Here is a 20,123-nt window from a genome sequence, read left to right as displayed (position 1 = left end):
ACTGACACAGCATACAACCAGTATCTGCTGGGGTGGAGCTCTCCTCCAACTCCTCGGTGAGGTTGTCTAGGAAGGAACACCATCGGGGAGCGGTTCCCAGACTCTGAAATATACATGGAAATATGGATGAAACCCATTTGTTGTCACATACACTTCCTGTATACACCAGTGTAGATATTATCTGTATACACCAGTGTAGATATTCTCTGTATACACTAGTGTAGATATTATCTGTATACACCAGTGTAGATATCATCTGTATACACCAGTGTAGATATCATCTGTATACACCAGTGTAGATATCATCTGTATACACCAGTACAGATATTATCTGTATACACCAGTGTAGATATTATGTGTATACACCAGTATGGATATTATCTGTATACACAAGTGCAGATATTATCTGTATACACCAGTGTAGATAGTATCTGTATACACCAGTGTAGATATCATCTGTATACACCAGTGTAGATATCATCTGTATACACCAGTACAGATATTATCTGTATACACCAGTGTAGATATCATCTGTATACACCAGTATGGATATTATCTGTATACACAAGTGCAGATAATATCTGTATACACCAGTTTTGTTTGTGCATCTACTTACAGGAATGTAGAAGGAATATATTTTGGGAGCTTCATTTGCCATGAACAACAGCCCTGAATCAGGAACCTGGCAAAAGTCATTTAGGTCTGTTCCAGGCTCGATGGCTGTGAATGGTTTACCCTGAAACATAGATATCATCATCATTAGACAACACCAAGTGTTGCAAAAACAAACACCCTCATGATGTCAGAAGACTATCTACATCTTGTCAACTACTATGAATTCACACACATGCCATCCCTTGACGGTCCCATACCTTGACGGTCCCCTACCTTGACGGTCCCCTACCTTGATGGTCCCCTACCTTGACAGTCCAATACATGACGGTCCCCTACCATGACGGTCCCATACCTTGACTGTCCCCTACCTCGACGGTCCCCAACCTTGACGGTCCCATACCTTGATGGTCCCCTACCTTGACGGTCCCATACATAACGGTCCCCTACCTTGACGGTCCCATACTTTGAATATCATCTCTACCAACTCACCATCTGACAGTCCAATCCCTTGACGGTCCCCTACCTTGACGGTCCCATACATGACGGTCCCCTACCATGACAGTCCCCTACCTTGACGGTCCCCTACATAACGTCCCATACCTTGACGGTCCCATACTTTGAATATCATCTCTACCAACTCACCATCTGACGGTCCCATCCCTTGACGGTCCCTACCTTGACGGTCCCATACCTTGATGGTCCCCTACCTTGACGTCCTCACATAACGTCGGTCCCCTACTTTGAATATATCTCTACCAACTCACCATCTGATGGTCCCATACCTTACCAACTCCCCATACCTTGATGGTCCCATACATGACGGTCCACCATGACGGTCCCTATGACGACGGTCCCTACATAATGGTCCCCTACCTTGACGGTCCCCTACCATGATGGTCCCATACATGACGGTCCGCTACCATGACGGTCCCCTACATAACGGTCCCATCCCTTGACGGTCCCCTACCATGACGGTCCCCTACATAACGGTCACATACTTTGAATATCATCTCTACCAACTCACCATCTGACGGTCCCATCCCTTGACAGTCCCCTACCTTGATGGTCCCACATGTGATGGTCCCATACCTTGACGGTCCCATACTTTGACGGTACCATACCTCGAGTATTACCTCTACCAACTCACCGTCTGACGGTCCCATAGTTTGAGTATCTTGGTGTCCATGGAAAGGACGAGGTCCTGGCTCTGCTGGAACTCGATGTCCTTGATGGGAAGTTCATACATGTGATCCTTCACCAAAACTGGCTTGTCCCAGCGAATGTCATACATGAGAACCTGGTACAAAGCAAGGGAATCGCTCAGATGGCCGGACAGCTGGAGTGGTGCTGTTTACAACTTACAAACACAATCTGAATTACATGAAGTATCTGCAGTATGTATTACATCTCTAGTTCAGTGAGTGCATTGAAAGTTTGATTTTGCATTATTTCTGAACCATGACATTGAGTACACGTGTAGCCATTCTGGGAATAGATACCCATTCCTACTACAAGGACTCAACATATACATGATCAAACATTAAGTCAAGGCACAGCAAGTCTTAGCATGAGTCAACGGGGTATATTCCCTACATGTCCAGTACTGGTGTACTAATGTGTCAGTAGACAGGGTATACTCCCTACATGTCCAGTACTGGTGTACTAATGTGTCAGTAGACGGGGTATACTCCCTACATGTCCAGTACTGGTGTACTAATGTGTCAGTAGACAGGGTATACTCCCTACATGTCCAGTACTGGTGTACTAATGTGTCAGTAGACGGGGTATACTCCCTACATGTCCAGTACTGGTGTACTAATGTGTCAGTAGACGGGTATATTCCCTACATGTCCAGTACTGGTGTACTAATGTGTCAGTAGATGGGGGTATACTCCCTACATGTACAGTACTGGTGTACTAATGTGTCAGTAGACTGGGTATATTCCCTACATGTCCAGTACTGGTGTACTAATGTGTCAGTAGATGGGGTATACTCCCTACATGTCCAGTACTGGGTGAGGTGAGGTGAGGTGAAAAAGGGTTTATCGTCGGTATGAGAAAATACATGTCCAGTACTGCGTGTACTAATGTGTGTATGTGTATGTGCAGCTGCTTGTACATAGCCCAGACTGAAGCTGGTTTTATAGTGCTAGTAGACTGGGATACTCATACATGTGCAGTAGTGAAGCATGAATACCCCACTCAGACACATTATACTGACTACGAGTCCACCAGTCCTTGTTGTACCCATTAATGCCGAAAGTGCCAGGCAGGGACCAACAAGTACCATATTTTAACGCCTGTGTCAGTATGACAGGGTCGGGATTGAACTATGCGACCGTCCGCTCTCCGGGTGGACGCTCTAACCACTACACCACGGAGGCGGTATTGTTCAGTACTGGAGTACTAATGTGTCAGTAGACAGGGTATTCTCCCTACATGTCCAGTACTGGTGTACTAATGTGTCAGTAGACAGGGTATACTCCCTACATGTCCAGTACTGGTGTACTAATGTGTCAGTAGATGGGGTATATTCCCTACATGTCCAGTACTGGTGTACTAATGTGTCAGTAGACGGGGTATATTCCCTGAATGTCCAGTACTGGTGTACTAATGTGTCAGTAGATGTGGTATATTCCCTACATGTCCAGTACTGGTGTACTAATGTGTCAGTAGATGGGGTATATTCCCTACATGTCCAGTACTGGTGTACTAATGTGTCAGTAGATGGGGTATATTCCCTACATGTCCAGTACTGGTGTACTAATGTGTCAGTAGATGGGGTATACTCCAGTACTGGAGTACTAATGTGTCAGTAGATGTGGTATATTCCCTACATGTCCAGTACTGGTGTACTAATATGTCAGTAGATGTGGTATATTCCCTATATGTCCAGTACTGGTGTACTAATGTGTCAGTAGATGGGGTATACTCCCTACATGTCCAGTACTGGAGTACTAATGTGTCAGTAGACGGGGTATACTCCCTACATGTCCAGTACTGGTGTACTAATGTGTCAGTAGACAGGGTATACTCCCTACATGTCCAGTACTGGTGTACTAATGTGTCAGTAGACAGGGTATACTCCCTACATGTCCAGTACTGGAGTACTAATGTGTCAGTAGACAGGGTATACTCCCTACATGTCCAGTACTGGAGTACTAATGTGTCAGTAGACAGGGTATACTCCCTACATGTCCAGTACTGGAGTACTAATGTGTCAGTAGACAGGGTATACTCCCTACATGTACAGTACTGGAGTACTAATGTGTCAGTAGACAGGGTATACTCCCTACATGTCCAGTACTGGTGTACTAATGTGTCAGTAGACAGGGTATACTCCCTACATGTCCAGTACTGGAGTACTAATGTGTCAGTAGATGGGGTATACTCCCTACATGTCCAGTACTGGAGTACTAATGTGTCAGTAGACGGGTATACTCCCTACATGTCCAGTACTGGTGCCCACAGCCAGGTTGAGTCCATCTCGGTACTTAAGTGCTGTCACGGATGGAACGACACTCACACTGTGGAGAAACAGGCAATCATAACAAACTGGACCCATATTTATCAGTTACTCTCACAAACCACAAGATTTATCATTTAACAGTGACAACTACATCACTGGTACACTTCATACTGACCACAATATGCTCATATACTTTTTTGTATATATACTGACTAATGTTTTCATGCTAACATAGTACTACTCTATATACTGACTTGCTTATTTGGAATCGTCTGTCACAACAATTGATGAAACACAGCAAGCAACTTACTCCAAGTCTTCAACATGGGTGCTGAGTGCAGTGTCAAGGATGCCTGCTCGAGTCCTTGACCTTGGGTCCCAGCATTCAACATGGCCCTGAATTTGGAAATTTTAACTATAAATTCTGTATTTATACACTTATCCTATCTCACAACTTGCACTCTCTCTCTTCAATTCGACCTGCTGAGTGGAACAAACTGCACAACAAACCATCATTAAGAGATGAAAGGGAAAATGCCTTGGAAATCTCACTATTTAATGTTCAGTTCCGAACACCATCATATGACTCTCTCCAGCAACTTGGAAGAAGAATCCAACGAAATCCAATGGAATTCGGGAAGGACCCACTTCACTGACGTAATTGCTCCAAAGAGTGGAGGTCAGTAAGCATGAAAGGCGATCACCTCTGCCTCAGGATACAAGACTGTGCCTCAAAGCAAAGTGATGAAGCCACACGCTGTGGCTGTACCCCAAGGCATAAGTGATGTGATGTGATGTGAAATTGGGTTTAACGTCGTGCTTGAGAATATGTCGCTCATATGACGACGTGCATGCGTGTGTATGTGTATGTGCAGCTGCTTGTACTAGCCCAGACTGAAGCTGGTTTTATAGTGCTAGCCCACTGAGATACCATGCCGCAGTGAAGCATGAATACCCCACTCAGACACATTATAATAGACACAGATAATGTGCCCCACCTCCACCTTGGATGTAGATAATGTGCCCCACCTACCACTTGGATGGAGATAATGTGCCCCACCTCCCACTTGGATGTAGATAATATGCCCCACCTACCACTTGGATGTAGATAATGTGCCCCACCTCCCACTTGGATGTAGATAATGTGCCCCACCTCCCACTTGGATGTAGATAATGTGCCCCACCTCCCACTTGGATGTAGATAATGTGCCCCACCTACCACTTGGATGTAGATAATGTGCCCCACCTCCCACTTGGATGTAGATAATGTGCCCCACCTCCCACTTGGATGTAGATAATGTGCCCCACCTACCACTTGGATGTAGATAATGTGCCTTACCTCTTTTGTTCCACAGGCAAACAGCTGGTGCATAGGGTTGAATTCACAGCAGTTTATTTCTCTGAAAAAATATACATCATTAGTTATAATTATCCTCATATAGTAGGCATAACCAGTTTTACTGTCCCTCATTTAGGAGGTATTACAAGTAAACCATCCCTCATAAAGGAGGCATTACAAGTTAACTGTCCCTCATAAAGGAGGCATTACAAGTTAACTGTCCCTCATAAAGGAGGCATTACAAGTTAACTGTCCCTCATAAAGGAGGCATTACAAGTTAACTGTCCCTCATAAAGGAGGCATTACAAGTTAACTGTCCCTCATAAAGGAGGCATTACAAGTTAACAGTCCCTCATAAAGGAGGCATTACAAGTTAACTGTCCCTCATATAGGAGGCATTACAAGTTAACTGTCCCTCATAAAGGAGGCATTACAAGTAAACTGTCCCTCATAAAGGAGGCATTACAAGTTAACTGTCCCTCATAAAGGAGGCATTACAAGTTAACTGTCCCTCATAAAGGAGGCATTACAAGTTAACTGTCCTCATAAAGGAGGCATTACAAGTTAACAGTCCCTCATAAAGGAGGCATTACAAGTTAACTGTCCCTCATAAAGGAGGCATTACAAGTTAACTGTCCCTCATAAAGGAGGCATTACAAGTTAACTGTCCCTCATAAAGGAGGCATTACAAGTTAACTGTCCCTCATAAAGGAGGTATTACAAGTTAACTGTCCCTCATAAAAGAGGCATTACAAGTTAACAGTCCCTCATAAAGGAGGCATTACAAGTTAACTGTCCCTCATAAAGGAGGCATTACAAGTTAACTGTCCCTCATAAAGGAGGCATTACAAGTTAACTGTCCCTCATAAAGGAGGCATTACAAGTTAACTGTATTACAAGTTAACTGTCCCTCATAAAGGAGGCATTACAAGTTAACTGTCCCTCATAAAGGAGGCATTACAAGTTAACTGTCCCTCATGGAGGCATTACAAGTAAACTGTCCCTCATAAAGGAGGCATTACAAGTTAACTGTCCCTCATAAAGGAGGCATTACAAGTTAACTGTCCCTCATAAAGGAGGCATTACAAGTTAACTGTCCCTCATAAAGGAGGCATTACAAGTTAACTGTCCCTCATGGAGGCATTACAAGTTAACTGTCCCTCATAAAGGAGGCATTACAAGTTAACAGTCCCTCATAAAGGAGGCATTACAAGTTAACTGTCCCTCATAAAGGAGGTATTACAAGTAACTGTCCTCATGAAGGAGGCATTACAAGTTAACTGTCCCTCATAAAGGAGGCATTACAAGTTAACTGTCCCTCATAAAGGAGGCATTACAAGTTAACTGTCCCTCATAAAGGAGGCATTACAAGTTAACTGTATTACAAGTTAACTGTCCCTCATAAAGGAGGCATTACAAGTTAACTGTCCCTCATAAAGGAGGCATTACAAGTTAACTGTCCCTCATATAGGAGGTATTACAAGTTAACAGTCCTCATAATTAGGTATTGTGTTGTAATACACAGAGGTGGTAACTGTATCAATTCAATTCAGAAAAGGATTTTTCAAGTTCTGTTTGTTTGACACTAGTGTTTAGAGATTTCTTCACTCACGTAGCGCTGGTGACCAGGGGAGACAGAAAGCGGCCATGTTCCAGGTTCAATCGGTAGATTTCAGGGCTGTTGTGAGAGAACATGAGAACATGACAAGAACATCTTAAATGAATAACAATAAAATCAAAGTGATTAAGAAGCAGACATATATTGAAATTTTATTAAAAACAAAAATGTAATTTTTTAAGTAAAAATTGATATTTTATACTTATCCTGACTCATGATCTTTGCTTATCTCCCTATTCTATGCGAATGGTAGTGGAACACTTGAATCCTTTGTAGTTTCCTAAAGCGGACATAAAAGTACACGCACCCATGAGTTACCTCCCTTTTCCCGCGCCAACAGTCATGTGACCAGCCTTACTTGTCACTCTCTCCTGATTTATCTGCCCATGCACCTGGATCTACTGTGAAATCCAAAGTGTTTCCAGCGAGGAGGTTGGGGGGGCTTCTCCTCATGAGTCAGGATAAGTAAAAAATATAAATTTTACTTAAAAATTACATATTTTTCCTTATTCTGACTCATGATCTTGTCTTATAGAATCATTCGGATTGGTGGTGGGTCAAGCCACTTCGTGTATTCATCAGCTGTCCATAGATACGTCTTGTATCTCCCCCCATGGGAACTGCGTAACGGCATTTCCTAGATCCTATTCTTCCAATTTCCATTGTAACTCGGTGGGGGGGACACCATCTTGTCTTACTTTTCTCTCAGACAAGTCAATCTTCTAGATTCATGTGGATTTTAGATATAATTGTATCTTCTTCTTACTAGTTATCTATAAACAACCCATAGATTATGATAAGATCATTACGATCAATGAGTTGCGACCCCTTAGTGTACAGGTAAGATCGTTACCATCAATGAGTTGCGACCCCTTAGTGTACAGGTAAGATCGTTACCATCAATGAGTTGTGAACCCTTAGTGTACAGGTAAGATCGTTACCATCAATGAGTTACAGGCGCTTACCACAATGAGTTCACGACCCTAGTGTACAGGTAAAATCGTTACCATCAATGAGTTGTGACCCTTAGTGTAGGTAGGATCATTACCATCAATGAGTTGTGACCCTTAGTGATAGGATCCTTACCATCAATGAGTTGTGACCCCTTAGTGTACAGGTAAGATCGTTACCATCAATGAGTTGCGACCCCTTAGTGTACAGGTAAGATCGTTACCATCAATGAGTTGCGACCCTTAGTGTACAGGTAAGATCGTTACCATCAATGAGTTGTGACCCCTTAGTGTACAGGTAGGATCATTACCATCAATGAGTTGTGACCCCTTAGTGTACAGGTAAGATCGTTACCATCAATGAGTTGTGACCCCTTAGTGTACAGGTAAGATCGTTACCATCAATGAGTTCGCGACCCCTTAGTGTACAGGTAGGAGTTACCATCAATGAGTTGCGACCCCTTAGTGTACAGGTAAGATCGTTACCATCAATGAGTTGCGACCCCTTAGTGTACAGGTAAGATCGTTACCATCAATGAGTTGCGACCCCTTAGTGTACAGGTAAGATCGTTACCATCAATGAGTTGCGACCCCTTAGTGTACAGGTAAGATCGTTACCATCAATGAGTTGCGACCCCTTAGTGTACAGGTAAGATCGTTACCATCAATGAGTTGCGACCCCTTAGTGTACAGGTAAGATCGTTACCATCAATGAGTTGCGACCCCTAGTGTACAGGTAAGATCGTTACCCGTACAGAGTCTTAATCACTCAAGCTAGCCTAGTATAGACAGTGCGCATGCATTTTCAAACTAGGACTTTTTCCATAGTAAAAGTTATCAACAAGAAAACGTGATATAGGGTGAGATTTCCAACTCAGCGCCTTTGAGGAACCATTAGTTGTTGTGCTACAACAAAGGCCCAAACTGGTGAATGCTGGAGACGTCTTCGGTGGCTATGTCTCGGAGGTAATGGTTGGCAAACACCGTATCCGACTTCCAGAAGCAGCACTCCATAATTGATGATATAGAGCAATTTCCATGCAGAGCCAGTGTTGACGCCAGTGCTCTAACTTCGTGTGGGTTGGAAGCTCTTGGAGGTTCTAATCCTGCTGCTTTGTAGGCTCTTAGGATAACGGTTTTCATCCAAAATGATATTGTCGTTCTTGAGACTTCCACTGATGTCTCTGTCGACAAGGGACCGCCTCCGTGGTGTAGTGGTTAGAGCGTCTGCCCGGAGAGCGGAAGGTTGCGGGTTCGTTCCCCGACCGCGTCATACCAAAAGACGTTAAAATATGGTACTTGTTGGTCCCTGCCTGGCGTTCGGCATTAATGGGTACAACAAGGACTGGTCGGCTCGGAGTCAGTATAATGTGTCTGAGTGGGGTATTCATGCTTCAATGCAGCATGGTATTTCAGTGGGCTAGCACTATAAAACCAGCTTAAGTCTGGGCTAGTACAAGCAGCCGCACATACACATACACACGCATGCACGTCGTCATATGAGCGAAATATTCTCAAGCACGACGTTAAACCCAATTTCACCTCACCTCACCTCTGTCGACAAGGGGATGAATAGGCGCTTGAATTTCCTTCTCCTTGTTTTAATCTTTTGAAGATACAGTATAAACCTGATAAGTAAAATTTCAAGGGACTCGCCAAAATTGTTTACTTATCAGGTATTTTACTTATCCAAACTTATCAAAACCCGGAAATGACGGCAGAACAACAGACAACATTTGTAAGTAATATGACATGTTTTATTCCCTAACATTTCATTGCGTTAAGCTATACATTTATAATACAAAGTAATAAAAATCAAACATAATGAAACAAAATATTTTAGTCTAACAGTCTAACATTTTACTCCACAAAAGATGTCATGAGGGATTGTTTCTTTGTGAAACATTTCTTCATTTCCTTTTCTGTTACATAGTTGGCCACCATGTTGTATCCTGTCATTACACTGTCTTCATCGTCTTGTGATATCACATAACGCCTGACGATTTCTAGGGCTGCTGTTGTGGCATCAAGAGTAGGTGGTAGAGGAGGGGGCACATCGTCTTCATCTTCGTCGTCACTGAGAAGCTGGGTCATGGTCCTGGAATCAATAATGTTCTGGACGATGTCTTCATGCTGTCAGATTCTAAATCAACAGAATTTTCTTCACCACAAACTTTTTTTAGGACAATGCCATAACGTGTTTTGAAGCGCCCTAACCAACCAACTGAGCACTTAAAATCTACATGGCCTAACTGACTTGCAAAGTCCTCAGCTTTTGCCATCAAAAGTGGTCCAGATAACGGGATGTTTTCATTTCTTACATTTTTGAACCATGTCAATAAGGCTTCTTCAACATCTTCAAACTTTGACACCCGGGCTCGTTTCCGAGCATTTGAATAACCAGACTGGTGGTAGCATTCCTTAATTTTGTCCGAATTTCTGATCCAGTTGTACAAAGTAGCAGTGGGTATGTTGAATGTCTTTGCAACATCTGACTTTGACACACCACTTTCAATTTCTATAAGTGCAGCGAATTTGTCCTCAATAGACTTTGCCACAAGTTTGCGTTTACCTTTGACAGAACGATCTGATCTCGGTATCCCCCCAGTCACGCTAGGTTCTTCGCGAGATTGCTGAGACATTTTGCCAGAATAGACTGACGATACATATTTTTTCCCTCTGTTTTATACGATAGCATTTGTGTTAAATAAACAAGCATTTTTTCCAATTGATCTTATTCCGATATCGCAGTGAGATTTTACTTGTCACGTGACCGTAATGGCGGCCTGCTTCATGTCATTCACAATGTAAACTGGATAAACTCACTGTCATTGCTGATTGGTGTAATCACTGATACTCGCAAGCTACCTAAAACAATGAACAACTTATCAGGTCCGGCTTCCAGTTGTCAGTGTATTGTTAACTGCATGACGCCAGCGAGCTGTAAGTAGGATGTTTGTTTAGCCGGAGACTGACACGTGCCCCGTATGTTGGATTATGTGGTGATCGCTAATTTAGTTATCCGGTCTCTTTTGTTAAGGAATTTACTTCCAGGGATCGTGAAAAAACCTTTAGTTAAGCGGTATTGTTTACTTATCCGAGTTTAGTTAACCGGACTCTAATAATGATAATTAATGAAGAAATTTGCCGGGACCAAAGAATAGTGTTTACTTATCCGGTATGTTTAGTTAAGCGGTCTTTACTTAAGCGGTTTCCACTGTATATCTTCAAGGCTCTGACAGAACACAAGGATAAGTCCTGGGTGTCCTCTGATCCTAGGATCGTAGACAGCGCTGGTACATGCAACTCTCTATCTGGTTGACCAGGTAGTTGATTCTTTGCAATAAAGTCCCATCTAAGTCCTAGATGTACTGCAGCACAGTCTCCCGTGTCGAATCTAGGCGTCCAAAGTCCAGCGCATGTATCTCAGACATTCGAGTAGCCATGGCTAGGGCAAGTAGGAACAGAGTTTTCTGTGTGAGTAGCTGGATAGTCTGTTCTAGAGGTTCGTAGTTATCACTCATGAGATGTTGTAGAATTACATTCAGATCCCAGGCTGGTGCTCTGAATTTCTTTTGCTGGTCCTCCAGTTTAAAAGATGGCAGCAGAGCAAGTAATTCTGGTACTTTCGCCAGCTTGATGCCTGACTTCATAGTGACAACTGTACTGATGGCTGCCAGATATGTGGATAATGTCGAACCTTTCAGATGTTTTGTATATCTAAGGTGACATAGATATTCCGCCACTTGAGGATGAGAAGCATATTTTTTACTTATCCTGACTCATGAGGAGAAGCCCCCCCAACCTCCCCGCTGGAAACACTTCGGATTGCACAGTAGATCCAAGTGCATGGGCAGATAAATCAGGAGAGAGTGACAAGTAAGGTTGGTCACATGACTGTTGGCGGGGGAAAAGGGAGGTAACTCGTGGGTGAGTGTACTTTTATGTCCGCTTTAGGGAACTACAAAGGATTCAAGTGTTCCACTACCGTTCGCATAGAAGGAGGAGATAAGCAAAGATCATGAGTCAGGATATGGAAAAATATAACTGTTTCTGATTTTGTTTAATGAGTATGTGAGTATACATACATTCCCTGGGTCTCTGCGCTACACACATTCCCTGGGTCTCCACTCTACACACATTCCCTGGGTCTCCACTCTACACACATTCCCTGGGTCTCCGCTCTACACACATTCCCTGAGTCTCCACTCTACATACATTCCCTGGGTCTCCGCTCTACATACAATCCCTGGGTCTCCGCTCTACATACATTCCCTGCGTCTTCACGCTACACACATTCCCTGGGTCTCCACTCTACACACATTCCCTGGGTCTCCGCTCTACACACATTCCCTGGGTCTCCGCTCTACATACATTCCCTGGGTCTTCACGCTACACACATTCCCTGGGTCTCCGCTCTACACACATTCCCTGGGTCTCCGCTCTACACACATTCCCTGGGTCTCTGCTCTACATACATTCCCTGCGTCTTCAAGCTACACACATTCCCTGGGTCTCCCCTCTACACACATTCCCTGGGTCTTCACGCTACACACATTCCCTGGGTCTCTGCTCTACAGACATTCCCTGGGTCTTCATGCTACACACATTCCCTGGGTCTTCATGCTACACACATTCCCTGGGTCTTCACGCTACACACATTCCCTGGGTCTCCGCTCTACACACATTCCCTGGGTCTTTCACGCTACACACATTCCCTGGGTCTCCGCTCTACACACATTCCCTGGGTCTTCACGCTACATACATTCCCTGGGTCTTCACGCTACACACATTCCCTGGGTCTTCACGCTACATACATTCCCTGGGTCTTCACGCTACACACATTCCCTGGGTCTTCACACTACACACATTCCCTGGGTCTCCACTCTACATACATTCCCTGGGTCTCCGCTCTACATACATTCCCTGGGTCTCCGCTCTATATACATTCCCTGGGTCTTCACGCTACACACATTCCCTGGGTCTCCGCTCTACATACATTCCCTGGGTCTTCACGCTACACACATTCCCTGGGTCTCCGCTCTACATACATTCACTGGGTCTTCGCTCTACACACATTCCCTGGGTCTTCACGCTACACACATTCCCTGGGTCTCTGCTCTACATACATTCCCTGGGTCTCCGCTCTACATACATTCCCAGGGTCTTCACGCTACACACATTCCCTGGGTCTTCACGCTACACACATTCCCCGAGTCTTCACGCTACACACATTCCCTGGGTCTTCACGCTACACACATTCCCTGGGTCTTCACGCTACACACATTTCCTGGGTATCCAGTAGGGATGGACATTGCCCTGATTCTCATACTGCGATATATTGCAATAAGTTAAGAGATATTGCAATACATATTGTGATATATTGACTGGAAGGTTTCTGTCAAAGTGCGTACATCAAAAATTCATAATAGCTCTCTGTGTGTGACACCATCTTTTGAGTTGATGTTACACCATCTGTTCAGGCTTCCTGTCCCCATTGTGTATGGGTGTATGCCAGTGGTGTACAGATAAATGATATAGAGCCTTAATGTGGAATGTTTCATTGAAGTACTGTATTGCAACAAAGTTTTGCGAACACAATGATAAAGGTAATAGTATAACATGATTTTCATGATCAGTGTTGTTTGCTTCAACAGAATGCACTTCAATGAAGTATGTCATTATTGTTACTGTATGTCAGTGATTCATTCAGATTAAACTACAATACACACGTGTTGTCATGAACTATTGCAAAACATGATTTAGGTGAACTACTTGAGCTTAAAATCTCATGTGACCTCCAATAACTAAGATCCTCAACTAGAATGTCATTACAGTCCTACAAAATATATATAACTTTGACCTTTATGATGAATTTGATAACATATGTCTATAACATATAACAAACAAGAATATCAAAATGATGTGAATTGTGAAATGGACACTCAAAGCCAGAGGTTCCACTAATAAGTCCAAACATATAAAATTTATACAAACCTGTAGAGGTTATGAATTCTTTGAAGAAAGTCCTCCTTGGGGTACACATAAGGATTAAAATGTCCATTTTAAAAGCCTATGACAGTTGTAACTATATTTTAATCAAAAATATTTACAAAACGAAAAACAGGTTTTGTGTTATGAGACCACCCCTACAGGGCCCCCGCGGGGCCCCCTACCGGCAAGAGCAGGTAACTCTAGCCGACAACCTCGCACCTCACTTTTCATGCTGAACGGATCAGACAGAATGAGGGGAGGCGGGTGGCCGTACCCAAAGGAGGACTTTCTTCAAAGAATTCATAACCTCTACAGGTTTGTATAATTCTTTTTCAGAAGAAGTCCTCCTTGGGGTACATATAAGCATAAAACAGACTCCCAAAGACAAGAAATCCGGGAGTGGCATTCTGTCTGACACACTGGTCCGATCGAAGTAACTAACTACAGCCGTATGGAAATAGAAAATCACACTTACCCAGTCACGTGGCCGCCAATGTCAATCAAGGCGGGGGGCGTGACTAAGGCGAGGACCCGGGGAAGTCAAATCTATGTGCCCATTGGTCAATCGGTACACACCCCCAAGATAAACTCCACCTCCCAGCCTGATAGGTGGGAGTGAGTAAATAACAGGGACTTGCCAAAACGAACTACTGTCCATAGCACACCGCTAGCCAAGCGGGGAAAAAAGGAAAATATAGGCAAAGGCACCGATACCAAAAGAACGGAAATATACCTTCAACAATGCAAATGAGGGAAGAATAGACCCGACACCAGTATAAAACACTGAGTAAATCAGCGACAAGGCTCACTCGGCCTGAGGCGTGTTACTCTGTCCACTGTGGAGAACCGTCTGGCCAAACCGAGCACGCTCACGCGAGTGTTTGTCCAGCTGATAATGGCGGATGAACGTACTCGGTCGGCTCCAAATAGCCGCGGAGCAGATCTCCTCAGTGGGCAGAGCAGCAGCATACGCTTTAGACGTGGCAACAGCTCGAACCGAATGAGCCTTTAACCCCTCTGGGGGAGTCAGACCCTTGTGTATGTAACCCATACAAATCGCAGACACAATCCATCTCGATAATGATTGTGTAGTAGCCGGGTGGCCTACTTTACCGCCCCCGTAACAACAGAATAACTGTTTCTCCTTACGGAGGGATGTTGTTCTCTTGATATACGCTTTAAGTGTCTTGCGTACATCCAACACATGTACTCTGCGTTTCGCGCTACCAGACGAAGCAGGAAGCGTAAAGGCTGGAAGATCGATAGGAGCGGTTACATGAAACGCTCTATCGATTTTAGGGCGGTAGGAGTCAGGTAATCGAATGCTTACCCTATCCTTGTGAAAAACGGTAAGCTCCGGGTCTGAGGACATAGCATGAATGTCCTCGACCCGTCTACCTGAAGTAATAGCCACCAAAAAATGCTGTTTTCCAACTTAACAGTTGAAGCGACAACCCCGACATATCGTAGAAGAAAGGACTAGATAGCCAATCTAAAACGATGGACAGATCCGATGGCCGACTTGTCCGTCGGACGACCGGACGCACTCTGTCCACACCTGCTAAGAAACACTGGACCAGAGGGTGTTGTCCTAAAAGGGCACCCTCGGTAGGAATGTGGAAAGCTGAAATGGCCGTGGAGTAGCCTCGGATAGTAGACGCGGCTAGGCCGGCTTCTAACCGAGACTGTAAAAACTCCAATGAATAACACGCACGTCTCACATGGAAAACGACAGCATGAAAAGTGAGGTGCGAGGTTGTCGGCTAGAGTTACCTGCTCTTGCCGGTAGGGGGCACCGCGGGGGCCCTGTAGGGGTGGTCTCATAACACAAAACCTGTTTTTCGTTTTGGAAATATTTTTTATTAAAATATAGTTACAACTGTCATAGGCTTTTGAAACGGACATTTTAATCCTTATATGTACCCCAAGGAGGACTTCTTCTGAAAAAGAATGGTCCATTTCAGGCAACTTATTTCCTCCAAAATGTCACATATGAAACTATTCAAACCCCCAAACCTAAAGCATTTGGTAGAATATTTGGCACTTTTGAAGCCACTGACAAAGATACTTCCACTTGTAAAATGTTACATGAAACCAACAGAAATAAAAGTATGTTTGGCACTTTTGGAGCACATTCTGTTGCTATAGAAATCAAGGGCAGATAATTGAAAGGGAGTTAACTCTGGATGACCCAATATATTGAAGAATCTGAACCATATTGTGATATTCGTATCGCGAGATACTGTACCGTACCGGTTACCGGCGATACTGCATAGCCCTAGTGTCCAGTCTACAATAGGCCCTTGGTTCTCATCCAGCATACATTCTGAGTATGAATTTGAGTATCTCAATATTTCTGTAGGAGTTACCTCCCCTGTAGAGACACAGTGGTAAGTCTGCAGTACGGTTATTGATCAAATTGTATCATCCCAAAGTTCCCAAAACAAGGCTGTAGCGAATGGAGACATAGCAGGCTGCAGAAAGGAGCTATATTACCCTTGATAACAAGGATGATGAAAACATTGTAAACGAGGGCAAATATATGTTGTATGTACACAGATCTTTCTATGATGTCTCACCTCACACCCACAAAGTAGACATCACAACTGGGGTAGTGGTATGCCAGGTCGCGGCCATACTTGGGAATCCGGGTTCGGTAGTGACGACCAAACTGTGTGTGGAACTCCACGTATCTCTCATCCTCCAGGAACAGCACCTGTCAAGAAACACTGCAGTAACTCACATGATATCATAGTAATTCCCATCAAGACCATGGTTAGGTCTAATCAACACATCACTTCCAATCAACACCACATCGTTAAAACATAGATGCAACCAAAAAAATAAACATAATCAAAACACAATTATCATTTATTCATGACATATAATCTACATTGCTGATTATGACAAAAGAATAAACAAAATTATAAGCGTACAATCGCAAATCATAGTGCAATATTTTGTACTTGGGTTTACTTCCCTCGAAACGAAGCACCCGGGATACCGAACCCAGTCAGAGCGGGCGGGCGAGCAGTTAAGTGTAACCAAGTCTTCCATTGGCTGGTTCAATTGCCGATACACTCAGGGCTCTTTGTGTGTGTACAGACATCGTTAATCAACACCACATCACTTCCAGCCAACACATCACTTCCAATCAACACCACATCGCTTCCGCATTTCCAATCAACACTACAACTTAACACCACACATCCCTTCCAATCAACACCACATCCCTTCCAATGGTAACTCCAATCAACACCACATCACTTCCAATCAACAACATCACTTCCAGTCAACACCACATCACTTCCTAACTCCAGTCAACACCACCATAGTAACTTCCAATCAACACCATGCTTCCAGTCTCCAATCACACGCTTCCATTCAACACCACATCACTTCCAATCAACACCACCTCACTTCCAATCAACATCACACTTTGATGAACACAATCATCACTTCCAATCAACACCACATAGAACACAATCAACACCACATCACTTCCAATCAAATCATCAACACCACATCACTTCCAATCAACACCATGCTAACTCCACATCACTTCCAATCAACACCACACTGATCAACTCCACATCACTTCCAATCAACACCAACACTTCCACTCCAGTCAACACCAATGCTAACTTCCAATCAACTCACTTTTGATGAACACAACATCACTTTCAATCAACACCTAACGCCATAATCAACACTCCAATTTCAACACCATGTTAACTGATGGTAACTCCAATCAACACCATGTTAACTGAGGTCAACACCATGTTCACTTTAAATCATCACTGTCAAAGATCAAAAGTCATGAATCCTGAGATAGTGCTGCTATTTATCTCCATAGTAGAGACTCACCTTTGTGTAGTCCTCCGAGAGAACCAAGAACTTGAGGACTTCAGCATCTAGCCCTCGCTCAAACTTGAGGGACAATTGGTGGACGTCATAACATCGTACTCGAGGCTTGTAAGTACCTTCACAGAGACAACAGATATCTTTTACTTTAATCTAACATTTAAACAACCTGGACTTAAAAGTGTAGTCATTCAAACTATACTGCAACCCTTGGAGTGATGTTAACTATATTGGGGCCCTTGTAAGCTATGTAAACTATATTTGGGCCCTTGTCATTTATGTAAACTATATTGGGGCCCCTGTAATTTATGCAAACTATATTGCAACCATTGTACATCATGTAAATTATATTGCAGCCTTTGTCATCTATGTAAACTATATTGGGGCCCTTGTACATTATGTAAATTATATTGCAGCCATTGTAATTTATGTAAACTATATTGGGGCCCTTGTAATTAATGTAAACTATATTGCAACCCATGTAGGTGATGTAATTGTGATCGGAATGAAGATAGGAGTTACCTGTGGTCAGTATGTACTGTCCATCTCTAGACACCTGGACACATCGACTCACTGCTGGCATCTCAAAGTCTTGAATAAGTTCTATCCTTCTTTGAATATCTGTAGGGACAACCAAATATTATCCACCATTACATAACAAGCAAATATGATGTAAACTATTTTCCCAATAAAGGAAGTGGAGTGATATGTCTGTGTATCTGCCTGTCATTGTTTGAGCAAGTTTACACAAACACACATGTTAAAAAAAGGTTGTTAAAATCAGTACACAAAAGGCTATGTCATTTACCGTTAACCTTTTCAGACAACTGCATACAAAACTCACCAACATCACTTTTCCGTAGCTTTCTTTTCTTCCTGTCTGACAACCACTGAAAGGTACAAAATCAACTGAATCTGACAAGCTTGCGAGAGAGAGTGGTTTTGAAAAGTATTAGTTGGAGCAGCTATGGAAGTGTTCACCACTACTTGGTTCAAGGATTCAAGGGCTAAAGACTGTGGAGGACTTACTCTGACACAGTTAACCGTAAGGTTGCCCTAGCATTAACAGTTCCCTAGCCCTAACACAGTTAACGGTAAGGTTGCCCTAGCCCTAACACAGTTAACCGTAAGGTTGCCCTAACCCTAACACAGTTAACTGTAAGGTTGCCCTAACCCTAACACAGTTAACTGTGGAGGTTAACCGTGGGTTGCCTAGCCCTAACACAGTTAATCGTAAGGTTGCCCTAGCCCTAACACAGTTAACCGTAAGGTTGCCCTAGCCCTAACACAGTTAACACCACTTAGGTCTGAAGATGCATGAGAGATCAGTGAAGACATTATAAATAACTTTCTTGAGTTATATCTGGTTATTTTACTACTTACTAGGTGGCCATTAGATTCAATAATAGCAGCTTTGGGGAATACTGCCCTTTACAAGGCACACTTTTTACAATTAGCACCAGCACGATTAAGCTCTGTTTGCCAGCTTGATGCTACCCTGGGCTAATGAGCCATTATGAGGTATACAAAGTAGCCAATACTTGACCATGGACATTATCACAAATAACGGGTGCTGATTTACCATGGACTCCAATTACAAAGAACTCATTTACAAAAGTGAAAAAAGGGACATAAGGGCAAATAACTAGCGCAAATAACTGGTGCATATTTACCATGGACCATTGTGTGTGAGTTATGAGAGCGACAACCTGAGCCAATTAGCACTATATGAGCTGGCCAGGTAAACTGCATTGTCGTCTGTCTTTACCAAGGATAGGAACTGTCACAGCAAGCTACTACACAATCTGTACCATGTATACACATTACCAGTGCTCCTGAAACATACTGGGCCAGTTGAAACTAATAGAATATAGTACGAAGACTTACTTCAGGGAGAGATTTTCCAGCACTTAAGTTGTAGATCTTAACATTATTTGGGTTGGAGACTTGCATCTTTCCTTTATACGAACGAAATATAAACACAAGCACGTGTTAAACGAACTCCATATTGATAACCGGATGTGCGGCGAAGTGAGAGCTCCGTACAGCGAAATCGCCCAGTAAAGGCTATGCTGTAGAGCGAGTATTTTCTCTGTCACGTTATAGACTTGTAGACTAATGCTTAGTCTCTGAATATATATAATTTTGATAGTAACAAACAAGCCAATGTAAATTGAAAAGGAGCCCTAGAGAGACCAGAGACCTGAACCTGAGGAAATCTAGACTTGCTTTATTTAGCGCTTTAGCACTGCAGGGAGGGCTTGGCAGTAGGGA

At 43.4% G+C, this 20,123-nt stretch overlaps 1 protein-coding gene across 2 annotated transcripts in view; it reads right to left on the bottom strand.

Annotated features, from left to right (window-relative positions):
- LOC124279895 (nucleolar protein 10-like) overlaps positions 1-19,869 on the bottom strand; it is a 34,514-nt gene extending 14,645 nt beyond the window's left edge. For both annotated transcript variants that reach the window (XR_006899516.1, XM_046715776.1), the window contains exons 1-12: positions 19,737-19,869; positions 18,694-18,739; positions 18,372-18,470; positions 17,853-17,968; positions 16,565-16,701; positions 7,036-7,101; positions 5,424-5,484; positions 4,395-4,480; positions 4,064-4,142; positions 1,763-1,912; positions 617-736; positions 29-103 (exon numbers count right to left, since the gene is read on the bottom strand). Coding sequence is in view for 1 of the 2 variants with exons in the window: in XM_046715776.1 (XP_046571732.1) it covers positions 29-103; positions 617-736; positions 1,763-1,912; positions 4,064-4,142; positions 4,395-4,480; positions 5,424-5,484; positions 7,036-7,101; positions 16,565-16,701; positions 17,853-17,968; positions 18,372-18,470; positions 18,694-18,739; positions 19,737-19,802 (1,101 nt within the window). In the remaining variant the exon portion in view is untranslated. The remainder of the gene's footprint in view (positions 1-28; positions 104-616; positions 737-1,762; positions 1,913-4,063; positions 4,143-4,394; positions 4,481-5,423; positions 5,485-7,035; positions 7,102-16,564; positions 16,702-17,852; positions 17,969-18,371; positions 18,471-18,693; positions 18,740-19,736) is intronic.
- Between the last annotated feature and the right edge of the window lie 254 nt (positions 19,870-20,123).

The sequence above is a fragment of the Haliotis rubra genome, unplaced genomic scaffold (genome assembly GCF_003918875.1).
Source record: "Haliotis rubra isolate DU_JTF1 unplaced genomic scaffold, ASM391887v1 Scf258, whole genome shotgun sequence".
In the NCBI taxonomy this organism is placed as follows: domain Eukaryota; kingdom Metazoa; phylum Mollusca; class Gastropoda; order Lepetellida; family Haliotidae; genus Haliotis; species Haliotis rubra.
Note: the sequence above shows the minus strand (reverse complement) of the source record. Positions and strands in the feature narration are given on the sequence as shown.